The sequence below is a fragment of the Desmodus rotundus genome, chromosome 2 (assembly GCF_022682495.2).
Source record: "Desmodus rotundus isolate HL8 chromosome 2, HLdesRot8A.1, whole genome shotgun sequence".
NCBI classification, from domain to species: domain Eukaryota; kingdom Metazoa; phylum Chordata; class Mammalia; order Chiroptera; family Phyllostomidae; genus Desmodus; species Desmodus rotundus.
In genome coordinates this window covers 121515370-121541908 of record NC_071388.1, presented here as the reverse complement: position 1 = coordinate 121541908, position 26539 = coordinate 121515370, and the positions used below count along the sequence as shown (strand labels likewise).

The 26539-nt window shown below is 34.4% G+C and overlaps 1 protein-coding gene across 2 annotated transcripts in view; it reads left to right on the top strand.

The window, feature by feature from the left end:
- The window catches only part of DPP10 (dipeptidyl peptidase like 10), a 722439-nt gene extending 696312 nt beyond the window's left edge, over nucleotides 1-26127 (top strand). For both annotated transcript variants that reach the window (XM_024569627.4, XM_053918597.1), the window contains exons 20-26: nucleotides 9940-10134; nucleotides 10797-10851; nucleotides 17820-17919; nucleotides 18163-18221; nucleotides 18334-18406; nucleotides 21963-22036; nucleotides 24008-26127. In XM_024569627.4, the coding sequence (XP_024425395.1) occupies nucleotides 9940-10134; nucleotides 10797-10851; nucleotides 17820-17919; nucleotides 18163-18221; nucleotides 18334-18406; nucleotides 21963-22036; nucleotides 24008-24142 (691 nt within the window). In that variant the 3' untranslated portion in view covers nucleotides 24143-26127. The remainder of the gene's footprint in view (nucleotides 1-9939; nucleotides 10135-10796; nucleotides 10852-17819; nucleotides 17920-18162; nucleotides 18222-18333; nucleotides 18407-21962; nucleotides 22037-24007) is intronic.
- The last annotated feature ends 412 nt before the right edge of the window (nucleotides 26128-26539 follow it).

Here is a 26539-nt window from a genome sequence, read left to right as displayed (position 1 = left end):
AGTTACCTAAGAAAAAGAAGATCAAAAATTGGAACAGTAAAAATGACAGCAAACTCACAGTTATTAATGGCCACACATAAAACAAAAATGAGAGCAAACTAGGCAAACAACTAGAACATGAGGGTTGTCATTAAGGGAGTGGGAGGGGGAGAGAGGGGGAAAGGTACAGAGAATAAGTAGCATAGATGATAGGTGGAAAATAGACAAGGGGAGGGTAAAAATAGTGTAGGAAATGTAGAAGCCAAAGAACTTATAAGTATGACCTATGGACATGAACTATAGGGGGGGAATGTGGGAGGGACGGGGGTGGGCAGGATGGAGTGGAGTGGGGGGGGAAATGGGACAACTGTAATAGCATAATCAATAAATATATTTAAAAAAAAATTTATTGTTATTCAATTACAGTTGTATGTCTCAAATACTTTAAACCACATCAGTCATATTGTCATTTTACCTGGATGTTTGTGAGATTGTTTTTAAATGTTATTTAAAGAATTTCTGATTCCCACTACATTTTGGACCAATGTTCATGAAGGGAAACCTACAGGCTAGGTGTGACTGTTTAGAAAACTAATTAATAGACTGGCTTATAGAATATTTCATCTCTTAAGAAAATAGAAATGTTAAAATCTTTATTTATGTATTCCATATATTAAACAATACGCAACTTAATTATGTACTTTTTTTATAGCAACAAGCTTTTGACATAAGAGTCACTCCACAAATATGTTTGGAGGGAATAAATGGATGATGTCCAGACACCAGGTGAACATCGTTACTATTGCAGGTCTAACTGGAGATCATTATTCATTTTTCTCTAGACATTTCATCGCTCAGTCAATAGTATTCATATCAAAATCCTACAACCTGGCCATCTTGATGAAATTGAGCTGTCTGCCATCTAGTTCCTATAGAATTATTTTTAACATTTTTAATGAGTGAAATTAATAGCCAGTCATCTCAAAGTGTCAAGATAACATCCACATGGTTTTCATGCACAGGCTTCCCTTCAACAAACAATATGGGAATTGTTGAAAATTGTGAATGACATTATGCCATGGGAACATAAGCTCTTGCCTTGATCTTTGGACCATTGGGGTTGTCCAAGATTACACACTCTTCTTCTTGAAGTCCCATTCCAGGCAACCATCATATCTGGATGATGAAATTCTAATCTGCCAACCTGCTCTCTACTGACTCTCTCCCTATCCCCCCTTTTTTTTGTTTATTTTTCTATCCTGGATTCTCCGTTGCTTTTCCACTCTGCTGCTAGGGTAAACTTGGTGAGATTCATGTCTGAAAATGAGATTCTCCTAGCTAAAATCCTTTCATTTTTTCCTCCAACGATTAGAAATTCACATTCCCTAACACAACATACAAAAGTCTTCATCTTTTTCCTTCTTTTTTTGTCTTCATCTGACTTCACCCAGATGTTCTAGATATTTTTTAAAAATGCTTCTCCCCCCCCCAGGAAATACCAGCTTTTCAATCATTCCTCTGCATTTGTGACAGTCTTCCAGTACCTTAATTTTCTTTTCAACTGGAAAAGTTCTAGTGATACTTCATGATGTGTTTATACATAATCCTATGCACACCTCTATTATTTTCAAAGGGGATTAAAAAATTATGTTCTTTCTATTACCCAATACTGCCTGCTTACATAACCATTCTCAGCAACTGAAAGTAAAGATCATTACACCCTTTTGTCTTTCTACTTCCTCACTTACTCTGTTAAAATTATTCTAAATGGAAATTGGCCCATGGATAAGAATTAATGTAGTAAGACTTTGATAGCAGAGGTGATCAGAGAGTGGTGGTGCTTCTTCCCATTTTATTGCACAATTTCTGTCTGGGAGCTATTGCTGTAGTCCCTTTCTATTGGTTCTCTTCTGCTATTTCCATGTGCTAAAATGTGTAGCTGAGGTTAATTTTGTGTGGTTAATGCTAACAGTCGCTTTTTGAATTTTATACCTGGCTTCTTAATATCCATGTTGTTTAGTACTTCAGTCTGTGTTCTGATAAGCATTTTATTATTTGATTTTCAATTTGTTATGCAGTTTTTGTATAGCTCTAAGGAGGAAATCTCTGTCTCCTATTTAAGAGAAACCAAAAGAACAAAAACACAAAGAATGCCTTTAGTAGACAGAAATTGACCCTAATATGCAGAAGGCTATTCTATGAAAAGTAGAAGGAGGAAAGTGGGAGAATTGAGAAGAAGAGTAAAGGAAGGATTTATAAAGTTTCAGTTTCATTAATGAAAAGTACCTTCTCAAATTCAGAAATCCAAATTCTGATCAAGAAAAAAAAAAATTATTATCTGAGCAGTTTTTTTAATATAAAGAAAACATCTTTTAAAATACCTCAAAATAAGGCCTAAATTCTGTCATATCTTCTATAATCTAGGAGGTATTTTAGGATAGAATTCTTTTGTTTTTATGGTGCTGGAATAAGTATATATCTGTGGAAGCAGAAGAAGAAAGAACTTACAGATATAGAGTCACATAAATTATGCTCGAATGCAAAACACACGACTATGTGTGTAAAGAAATCAAGTACACAAAAAAAGGATAGAAATACATAAATGCATCTTTTCATTCTAAATTAACTTAAAGACCCACCCACTGTGAAAAGTAGAAAAAATTTAATGCAATTGAATTTTTTTTTGCTTAGGCTATGCCAAATTAAAAAGTAAATGGCTATTGTCATATAAAGGCTCAGGAATTATTAATGCAGGGCTGCCTAGGGATGGTCAAATTTGGGATTTCAGCATCTAGTAGAAGAATGGAAGAAGAAAAGGTCAAGTTTCGTAGCATTAACTAGAACTGAATTAATAATATCTGAAACCTACTAACAGCCATATGCTTTGCTAGGCAATTTATATATATTATTTAATTTAATCCTTGCTATGACTCTTCTAGGTGAACGCTATTGCTATCATTCTAAACAGCAAAGATAAACAAACTTAAGCATAGGGAAGGTGTCTTGTTTAAAGGCGCATAAGTCAATGTGTTTTTTTCAATATATCACCTGCACCCTGTCCACAATGACACCACTGCATACCTATAAAGTTCAGGCCATTAACACAGGAAATTTTTCTAAAAGGTTTAACATGGACAAGATTTATGAATGCACATATGTGAACACAAGAGACAGAGTAATACAATTTGAGAATTTAGTTGATAAGCATAATTTTTGATGTATTATTAGGTAGGCCTTCTCATAATCACCACTAGAAATCTAGGCTTAGGAACTGTAAGATAAGGTCTTGGGTAGAGGCATAAATAACCTTGACCATAACAAACACGTCTCTAGTTATAACTCAGAAGAAAAGTAAGTCAGCCAAAAATTATATTGTAAACAAATGATGCATCATAATTTTGAAGATTATATTAATATTTCTAATGGAAGAAGATGGGGATATGGAAAAGAAACAGTTGTCTGACAGGGAAAATAATGTTACTTCTCATTTGGTGTAGTAAATATATGAGAAAACTCATTCTGCCAGTCTGTGTGTAGGACAAATCGCCCATGAAAAGAAATCTTAGGTTAATAAAATGAGAAATAGAGAGAAGGAGTTGGCCCAAGAGTCCCTTAACTAATGTGTATATCTTCATTAGGCTTTAGATGTACATATGTTAGAACTAAATGATCTATGCTTATACATTTTTATAAAGTAAATTTCAGACTAAGGTAAGACAAATGCTGTTTAAAGCTACCACTCTCTTATGTCAAACTCACATTCTATGATGCAATGAATATGCTCTAAAGAACGTCAGAAGTGCTGACCATTGATTTTCCTTAAGAATGAAGTGTGATGTGGCTCTTATCTTGCCTTCCATTATGTTCTTCACCCTTCCCCTTACACTCTTCTTTGGCTTTAGTATATCTGAAATAAAATTGCAACTCCTTGTTCTCCATGACTCTAGCCCTAACCCAGCACTTACGAAGCTGAAGTTGATCTATTCTAGGCCTATAAAGAGCAAAGAATGGATATTGATTATAAGCGAGTCTATGCTTCTTCCACTTTCCAATGGACACAGATATGCAGCTCTCAGAATTGCAATTTTATTTTTATTTTTTGTATTTTTAAACTGTTTTGTTGTGGTAAAATGCACATAACATAAAATTTACCATCTAAACCACTTTTAAGTATTTAGTGTAGTGTCATCAAGCACATTCACATTGTTTGCAGCTATCACCGCCGCCACCCATCCCCAGAACCTCATCTTCCCAAACAGAAAGCATGTCCCCATTAAGCAATAACTCTCTACTCCCCACCCACAGCCCCTGGCACCCGCCATTCTGCTCTTGGTCTCCATAATTTGGCCACTGTAGGTACTTCATACAAATGGAATAACAGTGTTTGTCCTCCTGTGACTGGTTTATTTCACTTAGTATAATGTCCTCAAGGTTCACCCACACTATAACATAGCAGTTTAAAAAAGGCTTCCATGTGAGAATTAAAAAAAAAAAAGCAAACGCCATGCAATAGATTAGTCATGGAATGTGCTGTCATTGGAACTTTGTTCTATTTATTTTCACCACAATTTTACTGGTTAGGAAAAAAGCTTTCTAAAATGAACTGTTCAGAATCTTAACTATTTACAAAATATTGTTAACTTAATAATGAAAACAAAAAATGAGGATAAAAGGAGCATATAATTGCTGAAGGGAACTGAGCATACTGGTAACAAAGTCAGGACTAAAACCTATGTCTTCTGAACCTAAATTCAACCCTCTTTTCATGAAATCAAATACCATTTTGTTAATCTGACCAAATATCTAATCTGAATAAGTCCCTTGTATTCAGTTGTAGTTTAGATGATATTCTTGTATATCATGAAAGGTGGTTTGTTCTGTCATTTTAACGGTCTATTAGATATTGTGCATTTTACTCATCTATTTTTTCTGCATTTTATTAAATTTTCACATCCTGAACTCTTCATACAGACACGTTCAATGTTGAAGGTTCAAAAATAGACAAGGACTGTGCTCTTGAATATCTTAACTTCTAGGAAAAGTTTACCATCTTAATTCAATTTCACTGCCTATGTTAGGAAATAGTCAAATTTCATATCACTGTGACCTTTCCAGTGCTTAAAAAAGATAGAACTGTTCTTTTCACAACTTTCAACCAAATTGCATGTTTCCATTCTCAACCCTCCATTCTATGGGTCCCCAGGGGTTTCTGAAACAGAGAGAGTAGAGCAAAATAATGTAGGGGAAAAAAAAAGGTTGGGGAGAAACTCAGGGAAAAAATAAAAAGGAATCCAGCAAATTGAAGCTCACAAAGTCTATTTGGCCAACATACACACGAGTTGTGGTACCAATTTATTGTGTGGAAGGTGATCTGCTCTGTAGTACATGCCTTGTAGTCATGTCTACCACCAAACATCTTGCTATCTCTGCCTCACCTAATCACTAGTATTTTCTTGTCTTTGTTTATAACCTGATATCTTTTGTTCTACACCATATTTATAATCTCCACCCTGTTCCTGCAAGTGTCTGGGTTACTACTTTTAATGGTAACATTAGCATCATAATTCATGTTCTCTTATAATTGACCTTGAAATATATATGCCTGTATTATATAAGAAAAACATGAAAGGACAGCAAATCCAATTAGACAGAGAAATATGTTAAAATCATTGGCTGGTAATGTGTAAGGACAATCTTTTGCTCTAACATTGAAACATCATGAAGACAAGGTTGAAGTTAAAATGGCAGTTTAGAGCCCTGGCTGGTGTGGCTCAGTGGACTGAGTGCCGGCCCCCAGTGCGATTCCCAGTCAGGGCACGTGCCCTGGTTGCAGGCCAGCTCCCCAGCAGGGGGTATGTGAGAGGCAACCACACATTAATGTCTCTCTCCCTCTCCTTCCCTACCCTTCTCTTTAAAAATAAATAAATAAAATCTTTAAAAAATGAATAAAACTTAAAAAATAGCAGTTTAGAGAAAAGAGCAAAAGAGTGAGATTGTAATGCTTCATGTGGATATTACAAGCATGAATAAAGGATTGAAGGCTTTGTTTTAAAAAATTGGCAACTGTTCATCAATCATAAAAGTTTAAGAATGTTCCTTATTGTAAATGATATTTTTAAATGATTTTTTCCTACCATAACATGTCTGTGACTACTTACATTTTGTCTAAACTTAACTTAGTTGTGAATTCCCAAAATAGCTGTGAACAAAGCAATGGGTCATATCTTCCAGACTAACGAAACATTTATGTTACCTTAGAGCTGCTGCCAGTGGTTAAATTTGGAAAAGTCTGCCTTAACAATTAACAACACTGTGATAATCACTACAAAAGATCTGATTAACTTTTTAATTTTCTTGTATTTAGATTTCTTTAGTCCATCCAGAAAATGGAAGTCCTTCTGACATAATAGGTCATATGCCACGGCACAATATCTTTATCCATAAATATTTACCAGTGTAATTTCTGCACAACTGTCCAGAATCCTTTATACAGTTCTTTAGTTTGACCTGTAAGGAAATATGCTCAGTATAGCAAAAATGGCTTCCAACAAAAAAGTAATAACAGTTCCTATTGTTTGATAGGAACTGTTTGATTTTATATTACTTATTGTATTGTATTTTATAAGATATTTTCATATATATTATGCTATTTAATGTTTGCAAAATTCTTTGAGAGAGACAAAATAGTAATTTATTATTGCTAAAGATAAGGAAACTGAGTCTTAGAGTTTTAGTATATTGCCTATGATCACAGTGATGTTAGGCCTCAAACTGTCATATTTTTATTCAGCTTAAAGGGTGAAGTTAATCCTTGTATCTTGTCCTCAGTGAATCATGCTTTGCTTTCTAATATTCGCAATAAATATCCAGGCTTTAAAATATAGTGTTGCTATTAAAGTTGCTATATAAGTGTTGGTTTCTTAGTTAAGTTACAATCTAGAAATTATTAAACAAAAAATATAACAACATAAAGAATAACAATTTTTGTTCTCAGGTAACAAAAACTTGGGCATTGATAAAATAATATAACCAAAAAATGCTTTTTAAGTGTTTTCCACTTAAAACTTCACCTGAGCCTACTTTCCCTGAAAGGGTCTAGTTCAACAAGCATTTGCTGTGTTCTCTGTGTACCAGAAACTGTGCCAGGCAAAGTGATCCATGCTCTCACTATCACTATATCACTATCACCTAGGAGACTGGGAAGAAAAAAAAAACACAATTCTAGACTTCACTGTGAAATAGGCAATTAGAATACTATGTTACAGGATGTGCGTATGTGTGGGGAGAATTCCAAATAAACTGATCAGGGCCTAAGGTTGCCAAAACTAAAATAAATTTAAAAATTAAAAATTAAATTGAAAAAAGAGCTAAGACTGCAAACACTGTGGAAGGACAAAGCAGATTTGGATTTTGAACACAGGATCACCACCGTGATTTAGGAGTGAATGCCGGGGGTGGGGGGATGTGATGAAATAACTTTCATGGCACACTTTCCTTATTAATGATGTAAGAATCATAATACATGTAATAAGCTATGGAACAGGTAACTTTCTTTTTAAAAAGGTTAAATAAATGTTGGTAGTGTATAGTAGTAAGGTATTAATCTCAAGTACTCTTAAGTACTTGGAAAACAGAAAACACTTATGTGAGTTTACTAGCCTGCAGAGGTCATGGTCAAAAATATTAAAGCATAGGTCACATGTGTCTGAGACATATATTCCTTACTAGTATGTGCTGAAATGAAAAAAAATAAATAAAAATACTGCAAATGTGTATTTATTATACTTATATAATAAAATATGATTTTTATCTATTTTAAGTTACAATCTAGAAATTATTAAACAAAACTATAAAAACATAAAGAATAACATTTTTTGTTCTCAAGTAACAAAAACATGAACATTGATAAAAAATATAGCCAAAAAATGTCTTTAACAGTAATTCATCAGTATCATCAATAGTTGGCCTTGCAAAACGTTTGTAACAGTCATGGCAGACAATGTTGCTATGCTCAAGGCATAAATACTTTTCACAGCACTTGCAAAAATATTTTGATAAGCAACTCAGTAGCATTAGCTGAACATCTTCAACATCTCTTGAATTATCGAATCGATATATTTTTCCAGCCATTTTCAATTGTAAATGAAAAAAACACACAACACTGACTTTGAAATTTGTGGAAGAAAACAACTACAGTAACACTGACTTTAGAATTTGAGGTATATCTCAGATACAATTTACTATCAAATATAACACAACCTTATGAAACATGTTAAAACAAAACTGACAGCTTAAATGGTATGGCTTAACATTAGTCATATACAAATGCATGGCTAGTCATGACCTTGAACCTATGCACCTGACATATGTAACAACATTTAAGAAAAGAGTTCGTTTGTATATCTCAGATCAGCCACAACCTCAGCAAGGCTAGGGCTAACAAGGAAACATAACAAACTGGCTATCTCAAACAACATAAATGTAGTTTTTCGTAGTTTTGGAGGTTAGAAATCCAAGATCAAGGTGTCAGCAAGTTTGGTTTCTTAGTTTGCAGATGACTGCCCTTTGCTGTCTCTTCACAGTCTTTTCTCTGTGCATGCCCTCGGGGTCTCTTCCTGTGGCCTAATGAGATTGGATCAGGGCCCACCCTAAGGGACACATTTCAAATTAAGGACACTGTCTCCAAATATAATCACATTCTAAAGTAAAGGACATTAGAGATTCCACACATAAATTTTGGGAGACTCAATTCACTCCATAACAGCACCCCATAAATTTTAGTTGGCCAAGATTTTGTCCTGTTTCCTACTTCTTCCTCCTTTACTTAACTCACTGGTTCCAAACAACTGCTGTATCTGCTTAGTTCCATTTACTCCCCAGAAGTTGTTTTCCTTTACAAATGTGGTAACCTAAGAACTTGTTTGCATATTAGTGCTCCTAGGCAACACATTTGCATAAATACGGAGGCAAAAGAGTTTGATTGATGTCTTTATAGGAGACTGAGTAGGGTGAAGATACCTGGTATGTAGTCCAACTAAAAATGGAAATCTTTTTCAGAGAGTTAGATGTTTTGATGCTCTTCAACACTATCACACGGATCACTCACTGTGTGCTCATACTAAGGTTTGGATGGAGATAATCTGTATGGTTTTATGAGTGTCTTCTTTATTTTATTTTATTTTTTTAGCTATTCTATATTTCGCAAATAAAATATTAAATACTATTAGACAATTTAAAATTCTATCACCTTTTCCTTACAGAAAGAACATTCATGCTTTATAATTTGAGAGTCCTTCTTTACTTTTAACTTTCAAAATTTTCAAACTTATGTGTCTCTGCTTTCTTTTCCTACTGTCAGTTTTTAGTAATGAAAAAGAGTTTTCTTCACTGTTTGCTTAAATTCTTAGTTGCAAATTCCACCACCACCACAACACCAATAGCAACAAAAATGTAGGCAACATGAATATAGATTTTCTTCTTGAACCTAACATTGTTTAGGGTTGTACATTTCCTGTTAAATCATTATTGTTGAGATTCCATAATGGATTCTGCCCTGTATCAGAATCATTAGCCCTTGTTTGGAAGACATCCCTAAAACACTGTCTGGAAGAAACACAACGAATCAGGAACTTTAATGTAAACTTGACGATCATTCTATAGAAAGGCCAATGGAAAATGCATGAATTTTTCCTCATTTATTCCATTTGAAAAAAATGAATTAAGTTAATCTGTCATGCACAGTTTTAAATATAGTTTTGCACTATCATTTTATTCAGAGAAATTTTCATTTAAAATTTTCAAAGGAAAAGTGGAACTTAATGTTTGAAGTTATCATCAAGAATTAATAGAACTATTAATAGCCACTTTTCCACAATTTTTGTTAAGTAATAAGGGTGAAAGCTAAATTTTCTTCCAAAGTTTCAATCGCTCTTGTTTTGGTCCAATGTGTCGGTGTTGCAGGGATGAAGAACCAGGAAGCCAGCAGGTTACAGATAAGTTCCGTATTGACTGGGATTCAGTACTTGTTGACACAGATAACATCATCATTGCACGATTTGATGGCAGAGGAAGTGGATTCCAGGGCCTGAAAATTTTGCAGGAAATCCATCGAAGGTTAGGTTCAGTGGAAGTGAAAGACCAAATAGCAGCTGTGAAGTAAGTGGCTGCACATATTTTTGTTTTTCCTATAATGAGAGAAGCTAAGTATATGATATATAATATGACTGATGCTGACTCAAAGATTTGTATTTTAGTGATGAGACAGTATTGTATATTTTTCAATTATGTTTTTCTCTTAGCACCATAATAAAAGAATTGTCATACTTCCTCTGCGGAATTAGAATTCACTTTGGATTTATGAAAATAAAAGATCTTTATTATACCACTATATTATTTATTTAACATAATCCATGATGTCTATTATTCCCCTAGTTAATTAACAGTTTCTGAGCTTTCAGTTACCATTACCACACTGGCATAAAAAAATGACCTGAGAAATCTAGTAGGTTCTTTGAAACAGTATGTAGAAATTGATGAGAATATTGTTAAAATGTAGACATTCATTCAGTGGGTCTGAAATGAGATCCAAGAATATGCATTTGCTAATAAGTTGCCAGGTGGTATCTAAACTACTGGGCCATCACTCAACTAGCAAGATTTTGAAATATATGACTCTAATATATGAATAGAGCTGCAACCACAAAAGTATTTCTGGTTTGCCTTGTGTTATATGTGTGTGTGCAACAAGAAGGAATTCCCATGTGCATTTAACTCAAGAAGATATAACTGTAGTTTTTTTTTTTCCTTTTTCAATGCAGATTTTTACTGAAGCTGCCATACATTGACTCCAAAAGATTAAGCATTTTTGGAAAGGTAAATAGTAGAAATATTGTGTTTGTGTGTGTGTGATTACTTTCCTCATCTTACTATAAATTAATTATCTGCAATACCCTTTAAAATGTATGCATTCAGTAATTTATTAATTCAACAGCTATTTATTGAGAATCTAATTAGTGCCTGCTGTTAGAATAACAGGCAAAAAAGGGCTCCCTTTTCACGAAGCTTACTTCCAGAGGAGAAAGTGATGGCAAACAAATAAATGAGAAATAGTTTTACATGGTAGAGTCTTATAAAAAACAAACAAACAAAAACAATGAATAAAAGTTAACTGCAGGAAAGGCCATTGTCACTAGATTTAGTTGACCCTCTGATTAAGTGATATTTAAACTCATACATAAATAATCAAAGGGAGCCAGTCATAGAAATCACTTAAGGCACAGAAGGAAGAGCAAGTCTGTTAGGAAAACAAACTAAAGATGACCACATGCATCGTTATGTTCTCTGTGTTTTCTGCACAATATTTATTTCTTATTGTAATAATTTTTATTTCATGTTTAACACCATTTTAGGGGAATAAAATCAACCTCATGTAGATATTCATTAAACACCTAGTTTATACATATCACTGGGCTAGACACTATAAGGATGGAGAGATGAATGGAAGAAGATCTTGCACTATTTTAGATGAAGCAAACTCTTGGTGCTTATAGATTTGAATATGAAATATTTTCTACTATTCATAAGTGAACTGAGAGACACGTGACATGTCATAACTGGTAATTTTTCTGGGGCATACGTTTTAGTAGTGTACACTGATGATAAGTACATTAATGGACACTTAACAAATTAGTGAAATGTAAATCAGCACAATTCACTCCCATTCTTCCCTAATTAATTCAAATATGTGCAGCGCACCACGTGTTTGTTGTATTTAATTCTGGCTGTCAGTAATCCACGTATCAGTAAAAATATTTGTGAACAATGTTACCCCAACATAAATGCAAGCAAATAAATAAATGAAAGACCATCGTTAGTGGTGAGGATATTAGTAGGAAAAAACCCCCACAAATACATCTAAGAAAGTGATCATTTCAAAGAAATGGAACTCCAGAGACTTTAAAATGTACATATAGTGAAAGCTTGTCCTGTGCTCCAACACGGAAGACCTTTGAAGAGATTGCACAATGAGGACGTTGTACTGAGTGAAATGAGCCAGGAGCAGAGGGACAGATACTGTGTGGTTCCCCTTATGTGAGGTACTATAATAGTCAAGTTCATGGGGACAGAGAGTAAAGTCACGGTTGCCAGGGCCTGTGTGGCTGGGTTGGAGAAAAGAAGAGGAGCTGGTTAATGGGTTTAGAATTTTAGATTCACAAGATAAAATGTCCCTGGACACCAGTTTCACAGCAATGTGAACACACTTGATGCTACTGAACTATGCATTCAAAGGTGGTTAAGAAAACATTGTGGTGATTGCTGGGGGCAGGAGGTATAAGGGGGCTAAATGGTAATTGAAGAAAATAACAATAAAGGTTAAATTAAAAAAATAAAACTGGTTAAAATAGTAAATTTTATGTTACATTATTTTTTACCTTATCCTCAGAAAAGAGCACGTAGTGGAGAACATGTCAGTTCTTAATCGCCCTGATATGTGTAATCAGTTACAAAGGAATTGAGGCTTATCTATTGCAGCACTGTACTTTCTGAACACGTAAACGGGCACAAAGGACCAAATGAATAGTACAAACATTTACTACTATGGAAATTTAGAACAAGTTCAGAAGGTTGAAACATCCTCATGGAAAGTGAAACATGAACTGGATGGGAAAAATCATTCAGCAAATAGAGGGGAAAGAGAACAGTCTTATGTAGATGCCAGTTTCAAGAAAGAGAGCATGTTTGGAAAACCCTGAACAAAGAAAGTGATTATAATTAATTATAATCAACTCTAAGAACTGGGAAAGATGGGCAAATGGCAGCACTAGGGCCAGGAATTCACCATCTTTCATCAACTTCTTCCTTGATATTCAACAATATTTGATTGAAGTATCAGTTGTTTTTTTTCTTTTTGATCTAAAATTTATTTTTAATGGTCTATTTATCTACATCTGTTACATCTGCATCTCATCTCCATCTCCATCTCCATCTCCATGTACATCTGCACCTACATCTAACTAGCTAAGTCCATCCGGTGTAATTGATTTTGTCAGTAGAACTAAACATTCTGCAGTACATTTCACTGTTGATCTTCATAATGCTAAAATAGTGAACTGCAAGAAACTGGTCAATATTTTGTATGTATCATTTATATATAAATTTATATATGTGATATATGATATACACATATAAATGATATATGAATTTATATATAAATGATACATAAATTTATATATAAATGATATATCATATATCATACATACATATCGTGTGTGTGTGTGTGTGTGTGTGTGTGTATATATATATATATATATATATATATATATATATATATATATATCATATATAATCAGTTGAAGTTTTCTTGGGCATTTGTGGAATTAGAACCAGAAAAGTTATTACCTAAGTTGCAATAGTCTAAAATGTATTTCTCACAATGGAAATAGTATTACGCTGTGGAAAATACTTGAAACCACTTGAGTGTGACACCTTTGTCTCATCTCTATTTTAGAGAAGTGGAAACAATACACTAAAGATTCTCACTCTAGGGGGAGAACTTTTAAGGGCTCAGCATGCTCTCACTCTATACTATGTATTTACTTGCTTTTCATGACTCATCGTGTCCCTTTTGTACTTCTGAAGGGGAACAGAATATACCTCTTTGGCAGATTATTTTGAGCTGATTAATTTATGAAAGAGCAGACACTTTTACTCAGAGTTGAAGTCATTTTTTTATGAGACATTTACATTTATAAAGGAAGTCTCCATTTGTGTGTCTCTCTCTGTATCAGAAAGGGAAGGATGACTCTAAATCATAGGAAACTCTTAGTAATGGAGAAGGCACTGACTTCAGTGTGCATAACAAGCCTTGTTTATGGTTCTTTTCTGAGTAACCTCATGTAATGGACCTCCTTGACCATATTTGTTTAGTTGAAGATGATATTTAAGGTGGTGTCTTGAGCTACCTCACAGAATTACTCAGTTTATCTGGTTATTTCTGATATGTACTTAAGGTACACATGTTAATAAACTCCTGTTTATTTTTCTTTTATTGATTTCTCTATTACAAGGCATCTCAGCCAAGAACTCAGAAGGGTAGAAGGAAATTATTTTCCTCCCCTCCACTTCTTTCTTTAGATGTGTTAGCACAATTAAGCCTGTTACTTTTTTAAAATATATTTTATTGATTATGCTATTACAGTTGTCCCATTTCCTCCCCTTCACTCCACTCCATCCTGTACACCCCCTCCCTCCCACATTTCCCCCCTATAGTTCATATCCATGGGTGATATAAAAGTTCTTTGACTTCTACATTTCCTACACTATTCTTACCCTCCCCCTGTCTATTTTCTTCCTACCATTTATGCTACTTATTCTCTGTACCTTTCTCCCCCTCCCACTCCCCTGTTGATAACCCTCCATGTGAGCTCCATTTCTGCACTTCTGTTCCTGTTCTAGTCATTTGCTTAGTTTGCTTTTGTTTTTGCTTTAGGTGTGGTTGTTAATAACTGTGAGTTCACTGTCATTTTACGGTTCATATTTTTTATCTTCTTTTTCTTAGATAAGTCCCTTTAACATTTCATATAATAAGGGCTTGGTGATGATGAACTCCTTTAACTTGACCTTATCTGAGAAGCACTTTATCTGCCCTTCCATTCTAAATGATAGCTTTGCTGGATAGAGTAATCTTGGATGTAGGCCCTTGCCTTTCATGACTTGCAATACTTCTTGCCAGCCCCTTCTTGCCTGTAAGGTCTCTTTGGAGAAATCAGCTGACAGTCTTATGGGAACTCCTTTCTAGGTAACTGTCTCCTTTTCTCTTGCTGCTTCTAAGATTTTCTTCTTATCTTTAATCTTGGGTAATGTAATGGTGATGTGCCTTAGTGTGTTCCTTTTTGGGTCCAACTTCTTTGGGACTCTCTGAGCTTCCTGGACTTCCTGGAAGTCTATTTCCTTTGCCAGATTAGGGAAGTTCTCCTTCATTATTTGTTCAAATAAGTTTTCAATATTTTTCTCTTCCTCTTCTCCTTCTGGTACCCCTATAATTCAGATGTTGGAACGTTTAAAGATGTCTTGGAGGTTCCTAAGCCTCTCCTCATTTTTCTGAATTCTTGTTTCTTCATTCTTTCCTGGTTGGATGTTTCTTTCTTCCTTGTGGTCCACACCATTGATTTGAGTTCCATTTTCCTTCCCATCACTATTGGTTCCCTGTACATTTTCCTTTGTTTCTCTTAGCATAGCCTTCAGTTTTTCATCTAATTTGTGACCAAATTAACCAATTCTGTGAGCTTCCTGATTACCAGTGTTTTGAACTGTGAATCTGATAGATTAGCTATCTCTTCATTTCTTAGTTGTATTTTTTCTGGAGCTTTGATCTGTTCTTTCATTTGGGCCATTTTTTTTTGTCTTGTCATGCCTGTTACATAAAGGGGTGGAGCCTTAGGTGTTCACCAGGGTGGGGTGATGCTTATAGCTTCACTGTGACTCTGTATGTGGGGGAGGGATCCCATAGGGAGCAATGGTGCTTGATCCACTCTGCTGGTTTTCAGTCATTCCCTCCACTACCCACAATCCAATTGGGCCCTTCTGTTGCTGCTTCCCAATTAGGTGGGTTTGTGTATGTTCTAGGACCCTGTGGGTCTCTGCAATGAACTCTCCTGTGAGGCTGGGAGTTTCTCCCACTGCCACCTCAACACCCACAGGTGTTTTCAATGAGTGGTTTGAGGCTTTATTTCCCCATGCTGGAACTCTGGGTTGTGTGGTCTGTTACCTGGTCCATCAGCTGCTGCCTTGCCAGCCAGTTGCAGCTTTGCCCACCCCACTGCACAATCCACCGCCTTGCTGGGTCCACCAGCTGTGGCCTTGCTGTGACTCCTCTCCACCCAGCTGCCTGTCTTTGCCCCTCCTACCAGTCTGGATGAATATTTCTTCTTTATCTCCTTGGTTGTTGGAATTCCATGCAGTTTGATTTTCTGTCAGTTCTGGTTGTTTTTTGTTTTTTAAATTTTTGTTGTCCTTGTTTTGGTTGTGCGAGGAGGCACAGTGTGTCTACCTACACCTCCATCTTGGCTGGAAGTCAAGCCTGTTACTTTTAAGTTTTGTTAATCAAATACTATTTTTGTCTCTCTTAATGAGACTGAGCAAAGAATCTGTTGGTGGCTTTATATAAAGATTACTCTATAAAAGATAATTTTATTTCACTTGTCTCCTAATTGTTGGGGAAGATTTGCTCAAACTTCTGGGTACTAACTGAATATTCCAGTACAGAATTGATATATGTAGGGTATAAAAATTAGTTTTCCCTGTATTCTTCTAAGTTATTGGCTGAGAATCCCCTGTAGTAAAAGACAGATAAAAACAGAAAAATGAAAACATGTTTGTTCATATGTATATCTCCTATCTATAGGGGAGATATCCAGGGAAAAATGAGTAACTCTCTGAGGTGGCTTAGAATTCAGGCTTAAATTACCATCTTAATAGGGAAACAGGAGAATAGGTGCAGGCCTTTTGGGAGAGATAAATTCTTGTTACACAAGATGAATGGGCCCTTAGCAGAATAAATAGGAGATGCAACTTGTGACAATTTTTTTTCTGGGTAGGGTGTCGACTTCTATTCCCCTCTCCTATGACAAGAGTCAGTCCTCCCTGAATTATGTGAGTCCTGGGGAAGGGACCTATGACAATTGAGTGCCTGTTAGAAGATCTGTCTTTAGGGGAGTTCAGAGAAAGACTCTCCCTGAATTTGCTGTTTTTTATGTGTCTCTAGCTCAAAATAATCTATATGCCACAGTGGAATATTTTGGAGTGGAATATTCTGCTACGCTTTACATAAGTTCTCTGCCATTTTGGTAATGTCTGACTGCATTTTGGACTTTTATGTACCAATATTTAAATGATGCTCCAAATAAGCATATGAAATTCTGTATTTATTATCTCATGTGTTTGGTGAGAATAGCATATTCCTATAGCAGTAAACCATGCTAGAATCATCTGGAAATCTTTCAAACGTAGACTTTATCATGAACCAATCACTTCAGAGTTTCTGGTGCTAAAGCTTGGGTGTTAATATTTTTTAATACCTTCTAGGATATTGTAATGTCCAGCAAGATGAAGAACATTGCCTAGAGCACAGCTTAAACTTAATTTCTCAAATGAATAGATAAATCACTAGGTCATTCTCTTAGCCTAGTATTGCTGTAATTGTTAAAGTCTCCAGTGGAATTTTTTCTGGCAATCTCATGAACTGCAAAAGAAAACTAAACATCTTGATTTGTTTGTTAGGAATATCTAATTAAATTAACTCAAAACATTGCAAGAGGAGATTTTTAAATTAAATTTTAAAAATAACTCAGCTCATCTAATTAGCAACATTATTTACCATATCTCATTTCCTTCAAATATTTAATTGTATGAAATTGACAGCAGAATCTATATTTATGATGGATTCAAAATATTTAATTTTCCTTTCTTAAATCTATATAACTGTCATTAATATTAAATAATTCTAAATATAATATCTGGTTTTCTCCAAATGATATATGGTTTAATAAGTACTGACTTTACCTAGCTTCAAATTGTTTGGGGTGCTTTGCAGATATTTGGAATGAAATCAAAGAGCAGAGCTTTGACAGTTGGTGATTTTGCATTTTACCTAAAGTTATTAAAATAACTTGTGATAGAAAAGTGTAAACTTTTTTCAAAAATTATATCTGTACAAAGTGACCTTAGTATATCGTCTTCATTCACATTTGGGACATGAGATATTCTGATGTGCATATTAGCAAACACGGTGACCAAAAGTAAAATTATCTCCAGGAATAATTGATACATGTATATTTTTTCAGGGGTATGGTGGCTATGTTGCATCTATGATTTTAAAATCAGATGAAAAGCTTTTTAAGTGTGGATCAGTGATTGCACCCATTACAGACCTGAAATTGTATGGTGAGTACTTCGTATAGAATGACATAATATAATGCATTGATTTGTAGGAAAAAAGAGTCCTAATGGCAAGAAGCTCATTTATCATGTGTTATCAGAGATGTTTTCAGCTGTTTTTCTCCTATCTGATTTAATCAGTTTTACTGGAGCATGAGAGTTAAATGTAAAATGTAAAAATTAAATAATGAAATATGCTATTCCAATGGTTTCTAGTTTATTCTTAAATTTCTGTTTCTTGGGCCACAGCCTCAGCTTTCTCTGAAAGATACCTTGGTATGCCATCTAAAGAAGAAAGCACATACCAGGTAACTATTTAAAAATAATGAAGAAAGAAGAATATTTATGTTCTAAAACTGAGTCAAAATGCAAAATTACATAGATCTAAATACAAAGATTTTTCTGTGTTTTTTTTTATAGGCATCAAGTGTGCTACATAATATCCATGGCTTAAAAGAAGAAAATATATTAATAATTCATGGGACTGCTGACAGTAAGTATTATGTTTGCTGCTAGTCATTGATGGCATTTGCTCTTGAGCAAAGGGGTGCATCCAAGGACTTGGTTACGGGGGTCCCTACAAACCTACTGAAGAAGAAAGCAAAGTTGTATAAAATCTGATTCATGATGGGAAGTGGGGAGAAGGAAGCCAGGACTAAGAATAGAGGTTAAGAGCCTCAGTGGCAGCACTGGACAATAAAAGTCCTGCATAATAGAAATGTTTAATCTTTGCTGTTGAATACAGTAGCCACTGGCCACATATGGTTCATAAGCACTGGAGATGTGTTTAGAATGATTAAGAAAATGAATTTGTAATTTTACTTAATTTTAATTAATTTAAATTTAAATAATCACATGAAGCTAGTGACTACTACTATGTTGTCATTCAATATACTTCAAAAGGAAACTAAACTAGAAACAGCAAGATAGCAAGAAGTTAGCAGCACTGACATGAAATTCTGAAGAGGCTACCCACTTAAAAAGTTAAAACAAAATCTTTCATGTCACGCTCATTTCTTTATCACATTTAATATTGGAGATGTATGTGACTGATATTACCAGTAATAAATAATATCATTTTATACTTACATGAATTGTTCAGGGCTCAAAGAATTTATATTTTATTATTCTGTATAAAACTTTACAACAGAATGCCAGCTATTTTATAGTCCCATTCACAGATGAGAAAAATCAATTTCAAGGAGGAAAATAATTTATTCAAGGTTACCTAGCAATTGAGCAAAAATAGTCAAATCCTTTAATCAATTTCCTGAATATTGAACTTGCTGTTGTTAGTTCACTCTGTCCTGCCTCAGTATTTTTACTCTATTTTACAAAGTATATAACCAAAAATATATTATAGCAAAGATCATAGCAGATCTAGAGTTCAACTTTCAAGCATGTCAGGCCAATGTTAAGTCAGTCCTCAGTTCAGTATATAAGACATTTACCTAGGTATATGTACATATACATATACATATACATATACATATACATATACATATACATATACATATACATGTGTAAATAGGTAAATGGGGGACAAGACAGGAGACAAATCTCTATCTTCCTGAGGTAGAATTCTGAATAATTTATGTAGGGAGTCCCTCTCCCTCAAAAAAACAAACTTAACTCTCTTCCTGACCTCCTTTGGAGTGAGTTGAAACTAGTGATTATGGGGTGTGGAGAAAGAGTAACTTTACAGCAGAGAAATTAACAAATACCATTCAGCCAAGTGGTTAATGTTCACATCAATGATGACAATTCACATTGAGTATATGTGCCCTTGATGTGATTCCATGAGAATGGCACACTATGTTCACTCTCCAGTCCAAGAAATAAAACGACATAACCCCAGTCTAACAATGAGGAAAAAATGAGACAAACCCAAATAAAAGGCAGTCTACCAAATAAGTCAGTACTCCTCAGAACTGTCAAAATCATCAAAAACAAAGAAAGTCTGACAAATTCTGACAGACTAACAGAGGTCAAAAAGACATGATGTCTAAATGCTTCCAACTTGTGACAAATGGGCCATAATAATGTAAAATCTGAACAGCAGCGGAACCTCAGTAAGGGATAGACAGAACTCATGGTTTTGTCTGTGTAACACTTCTGAAAATCTGAAACTACTGTGAAACCTTAAAAAAAACACCCTAGATGATATCTTACCTGTGTTGGGTAAAAAATAATGAAAGAGAAAATAAACATTTTGGAAGACATTAGAATTTTGTTCTAAGATATTAAGATATACGATGTATATTAGTAGTAATCATGATAAGTAATAATTATTAAGTGCAGACTATATGTTGCAATGTGTGCCAGAAGCTTTTAATATTATCTTACCTATTTTCCACAAAAATACTATAGGTATTGTTATCTTTCTGATTTAACAAATTGGGAACATAAATATTAATTATGTAACTTGATGAAAACCACACAACTACTGATTCATAGAAGGAGGATTTGAACCTGACATTGAGACACTTGCCTATTGTGCTCTGAAGCTTCAGTAGTAGGAATGAACTATATTCAAGATTAAATAATTTTATATCTAGCATTCACTGTAGAATATATTAGTGCTATTCAAGTTCCTCTGTCAATATGTTGCAGCTTTTAAGGCAAATCCTTTTTCCTATCTGACTCAGTCATGGGTCTGGTGCTTCATCCATCTGATGGAATGCCACCAGAGGTTCAGTGCTGGTCACGTTAAAGGGGATGCACCTATGTCTTTGCACATGCACACATACACACTCATGCATACACTACACACACATCCCCATATGTACCTGGTGGCTTAATCAATGACACTATAATAAACCATCATGAATATTTTCTTCAAAAATTACCAGCAAATCAGTTCACTCAGTCAGTTTGACCTTAATGTCCCTATTTAGTTTTAGGAAGGGGACAAATGACAAATATGAACAGGCTTTGCACTAGAAACTAAGTGGGAAGATAATCCATTTTGAAAATCCATTAATATATTTTTCTTTATGGCTGTATCCATACCAAGCAATGATGGAGTCCTTTCCAAAATGTTTTCCTACAATAAACAAATAAGCATTATGAAGATCATTTCACCTCAGGCATTGCTTCTATTTATTAGCATTTCTAGTAGCTTAAACTTATATAGCAAGTTATAAACTTCTAAAGAGATAACATGTTCATCTTAGCATTTTCTAAGATGCTAAAAAAGGAAGCTTATATTGTCTGCTATGTAGTACTATTAATCAGTATCATAGAGTTAAAGCAGTGAAGGTTCTTAAACTATTGATAAGCCTGCCCCAGTTTTACCAACACAGTCTGAAAATGCTAGCTTAAAAGTTATTTACAGAAATGTGAAGATGTATGTAGTATGGGAGTGAATAGCTCAGGCAGCCTGTGAGCGAAGTGTTGTCCAAAGATCCAAGTGATTCATCAAGTTTTCAAAGCTAGTTAGGGCCAGTGCTGCCACTCAACCCTGGCCTGCTGCACTGCTCATTTCAGAGATTTGGACCTTAGGTTCAGGCAGAAAGAAGCTGGAAGGAAACAGGAGAAACCAGCATGACCACATTAAATATTTAGCCTTTGAATAATGAGATGTGTACTTTCTTTTCTCAACATAGAGTATTCTTTTTGAATTTAAAATAAAACAGAATGCCACTATCTAACTGAGATTGGGCCCTGGTAATCCTCACAAAGGAATAGAAACTGGTTTGCTGAATTATTATCCAGATAAGCATTTACTGCTAAAATTGTTATAATGGTATAAAATATGAACAATTAAAATTGATGAATAATAGCCAATGATGTAAATCTAAGTAACACCTCTAGAATAAGTAGAGGCTTAATAATATAGATTCTGTTTCAACTTTTTAAAATAATGTAAAGCTCAAATTTTTATCGTCATTGTGTATACTGGCTTCCTAGTTAAAGCCAGGCATACGTCTTTTAAATGTGCAATATACGTAAAGTAAAAGACTTAATGTCTTTGAAAAACATGACATAAAATGTTCTGATCCTTATAAACATATTTCCTTCAAATATCATGATTTAATTTCTTACAGCAAAAGTTCATTTCCAGCATTCTGCAGAATTAATCAAACACCTGATAAAAGCAGGGGTGAATTATACTATGCAGGTAAGCCACTTTTTCAAAAGAATGTGTTTATGATTTTCTACCTAGGTTTTTTGTTATGAGATTAAAACACAGCTTCAGTGCTGCTCCATCCTCTACACTATTATTTTTACTGTGCTTTTAGCTACCAAAGATTGCATTCTTTTTTCTTAATTATACTGAGAATGTGGATCAGCTCATGCTTTGCAATTGCATAATATTCTTTGCAATGTCTTTTTCCCCTTAGATTTTTATTCACATTACTGACAATTATTTTTTTTTAAAAAGAACAATTCTCTATTTCTCTCCTAGTCCCTTTGTCGTTTTCTCATTTTCCATCACTCTTACACTAAAAAGTGGCGAAAAAGTGGTTTGAGTAAATGTTATAAGAAAAAAGGAGAACTTAAAACACCTTTTATATCTGTGTCTTTAACCATATTTAATAAATATTTATTAAGGACTTACCTTAACAAAGTCTGAAGAAGGTGTGAAAAAGGGAAAAAAAAGATTTTTCAACATGTGGAAGAACTGAAAGTAGTTCAACATATCTAAAACACAGGAACCAGGGTTAGGATGGTGACAGATTACGATGTATAGATAAGCAGATAGTGGGTCAGACTGAACCCAGAAAAGCAGGTGTTTCTGCTGCCTGTCACTACCAAATCCAAAAAACAGAGACAGGGACTGGATCTTTATGGGTACTTTATTCAGATGGCCATCTGAGGAGACGGCGGGTTTGTACTCTAACAGACTGTCTTAAATTTCCTTTGAAACCAGCCTTTTTATAAGGAGGAAAAAGTGTGGGTAAGGGATTGGAATGCAAGAAGGGGAAAAGTGTTCTTAAGGGATTTGGAATTCAGGAAAGAGGCTAATCAGATAAAAGCTTCAGTCTGGCAATTTCCTTTCCTTTCATCCACTGACCCGGTGATTTTCTGTCTCATCCTATGTCCTGGGTGATTGTCTTTATCTGCATCTTAGGCAGAGGGGTGTCTTCCTGGAACACAATGGCTCAGATACCATCTTGATTGCTTATGGTCTCTGGTGGTCTCTTGGACTCAGGGTGGGCCGCACCTTCAGTTCTGAGACAACAGCTTTTTACATGTATTAACCACTAAGCTTATTAACTATTACTTAAAACAAAAAATGTCCAACTCTTGGGTTCCTGCGTCAACACCATTAACAATCTGAGGGTTTAAAAACTTTATACTAATGAATCGATGTGACAATATTTGTGTTTATATTGTGGAAATCACTAATGTCTTTTATATTGTCCAAGTAAAAATGGTACTACACAAGATTAAACAGACAAAGAGGACTTTACTCAAGACTATTCCAATAAAGGAGAGAGGCTAAATTCAACATTGTTGAAACAAAGGCCTGTAAAAGTTTTGAAGCTGGGGTGGAGGGCTTCATAGTCCACCTGCCTTTAGTAATTGTCTTTACCAAAAGGTAACATAAACTTTCTTGTATCTTTATGACAAGAGGTAGTTTTACAACTTGGATCAAGGCTTTTTCCCTTCCACAGAGACTGGGAAATAGGGGTGTTGTCTCCTTCAATGTTTATGTATCAAAGAGATTGTTTCTAGCCCTTGAGAAAGACATTCCCTGGGTTGTACTACTGGCAATAGGTTGAAAGAAGATTTACATACATTTCAAAAGACAGCGAATGAATTTACAATCTTAGGTTTTCCAAATTAAACTCTCTAAGAAAAGGGAGGTCAGGGGCTTAGATTTATGAAGAAAGTGTCTAAAAATTTTTGCCAACAAATCTTAATTTAAATACATAAAAATTGTACTTTGTCTCAAATGTTCTTTATGATAGGAGTATGATAAACAGGGAGAGTTTAATATGAAAAACTCAGAGTTGAATTAAGTGATATTTTCATTAGATATCATTTCCTAAAGTCCCTTTGCCATTTGGGGCTAAAAGAATAAATCCTGAGGGACAATGCTTGCTTTTATAACTTTAAATCTCCTTTCCCCTCAACATCGTAGGTCTATCCAGATGAAGGTCATAACATATCTGAGAAGAGCAAGTATCATCTCTACAGCACAATCCTCAGATTCTTCAGTGATTGTTTAAAGGAAGAAATATCTGTGATACCACAGGAACCAGAAGAAGATGAATAATGGACTCTATTTATATAGAACTGAAGGGGATATTGAGAATCAATGAAATCTAACCTAGAGACTGTAATACTGTAGATGCTCCAGAATTTCAAGGGCAGCTTACGGAGATGACACTGGAACAGCACACTCAGAGACGATAAACTAGAATTTGAATAAAGAAGTCCAAGTCTACTGTTTTGCCAAGGGTGCAGAACCTGTTTCGTTGTGTAAGAAAGGTCAGAGGGTTGGTTTCTTGGGAGAAGTTAGTTTTGCATCAAAGTAGGAATAGTGCATGTTTTCTTCTGTTATCCCCTATTTGTTCTGTAACTAGTTGTTCTCATTTTAATTTCAATGGCCACCATCATTTTTGCGTATAATGCACAACTTAGCAGTACTACAGACTCTGATCTTTGATGGCTGAGCTGCAGTCTAACACTTTACTGTACCTGTAAAATAAGTGCAAATCCTTCATTGTCTATTATTATGCTTAAGAAAATATTCAGTTAATAAAATCAGAGTATTTTATGTAATTTCTGTTTACAAAAAGGCATTATTAAGTGGGTCAAAGGTCATGTAGAAATATGGATTTTGGCACCTTCCAAAGTTCAGCCAGTCGTCAGTAGATACGATATCTTTAAAATCAGTGCATGAGTGTGTGTCTCACAATATATATACACACTCAAAATCTATCTTTACATGTTATTCATGCTACAAAGGATAAACTTTTGCTGAATTAGAAGAAATGCTCTTTTACAGGCTATAATGGATGCTTTGTTTAATGAGCCAAATATGATGAAACATTTTTTTCCTATTCAAATTCTAGCTATTGCTTTCCTATAAATGTTTGGGTTGTGTTTGGTATAGTTTTTAGTGGTTAATAGTTTTCTAGTTGCAATTTAATTTTTTGGATATGATACCTTGTCACATGTAAATTAGATACTTAAATATTATAGTTTCTGATAAAGAAATTTTGTTAACAATGCAATGCCACTGAGTGCTATTTTGCTCTTTTGGTGGAGAAGGCTTTTTTAAAAACACTTGGTCCTTTTACTTCTCTCTCTCAATGCAGAATCAATTCTCATTTCCATTGTAAAAGCAAAGAGCTAGATTATTTCTCTTGCCAGCTCTTATTCTGTATTATGTGCCTGCCCAATTCATCTTTTACTGTTTAATTTAAATACTGCTGGTGAGAGTTAAAAGTGAAAATTTTCAGTCATAGGCCAAAAATTCACAAACAGCAGTATTTGCTCTTTAACGTGAGATTAAGGCACAAAATGCCTTGATTCCTATGCTGTGTTGATTTGCAGTAATAAGTAAAGTAGTAACTGAGAGTGTAAAATAAACTTAACTGTATGAATTCAATTTAAGTCATGAAAACATTAAATTTGGTGATTAAAATCAGAGTATCTTCTCCCTTCATGTAAGGGATTTTCAAGAAGATGTCTAAACGTCTGGAAAAGTTCATATAAATCTAGGCAACATAGTGTATTTTAGTGGTCTTAAAAATTCCTTAGGACAGGCTGGATAATCATGACACCAGAACACCAGGAGGAAATTTAAAAATGCTACAGAATTGCTCAGCAGCCTTCCTATTTAGTCAAAGGATCAACCACCAAATCTGGGTATTTGAGAATGTATGACTCATCATGGGGATATTCTGTTATTCTTCTGAATGCTTTGAGGTTGTGTCTTTACCATTCCATTGAATTCAATTTCAAATGGGAAAGGCTCTCTTTTCTGAAAGACCCATTTTAGGTCTTTTTCAAGAATAGTAAACACATTTAAAAAAATAAGTTGCAATGTTTCAAAGGAAAGTTTTTCTTATTTTATTAAAATGGTAATTTCTTTTTAGGCTGATTTAAAGTCCAACTGAAGCTTTTAAATCAATGTTTTTGAATTTCAACCACTAGAGATTTTTATGATGAAAATAATTATGTTGTCTGAAAGATGTGGTTTTATTGAATGTCTATTTGAGTAACATTTAAAACGTATTTACCTTTTATTGTTCATTATTTCTCTTGTCTTCTTCTTATTATCAATGTTTATCTATTTTTCAATTAATTTAATACAGTTTATAATGTGAAAGACATTTGTCTGGAACCCACTTTCACCTTCAGGGCCCAACAGAGCTCAAATAAACACATAGTGTTTAGTAGGAACGTGGAAAATTTTCATTTTCATAAACTTATGTTTCGAGTTTAATAATTGGTCTATTTTAATCACCAGTTTTTAGAGGAATAGTGTAACTGGAATTTCCCTTTTATACATTTGCCTTTGATCATAATTCCACCATTTATAAGTATTTATGCATTTCAATAGTTTCCAGGAACCCAGCAACAAGTTTTCCAAGTGATATTTCCCCCTTAAATTAAAAAAAAAATCAAGGTAAACAATAAAGTAAAATAGGTTAGCTGTATT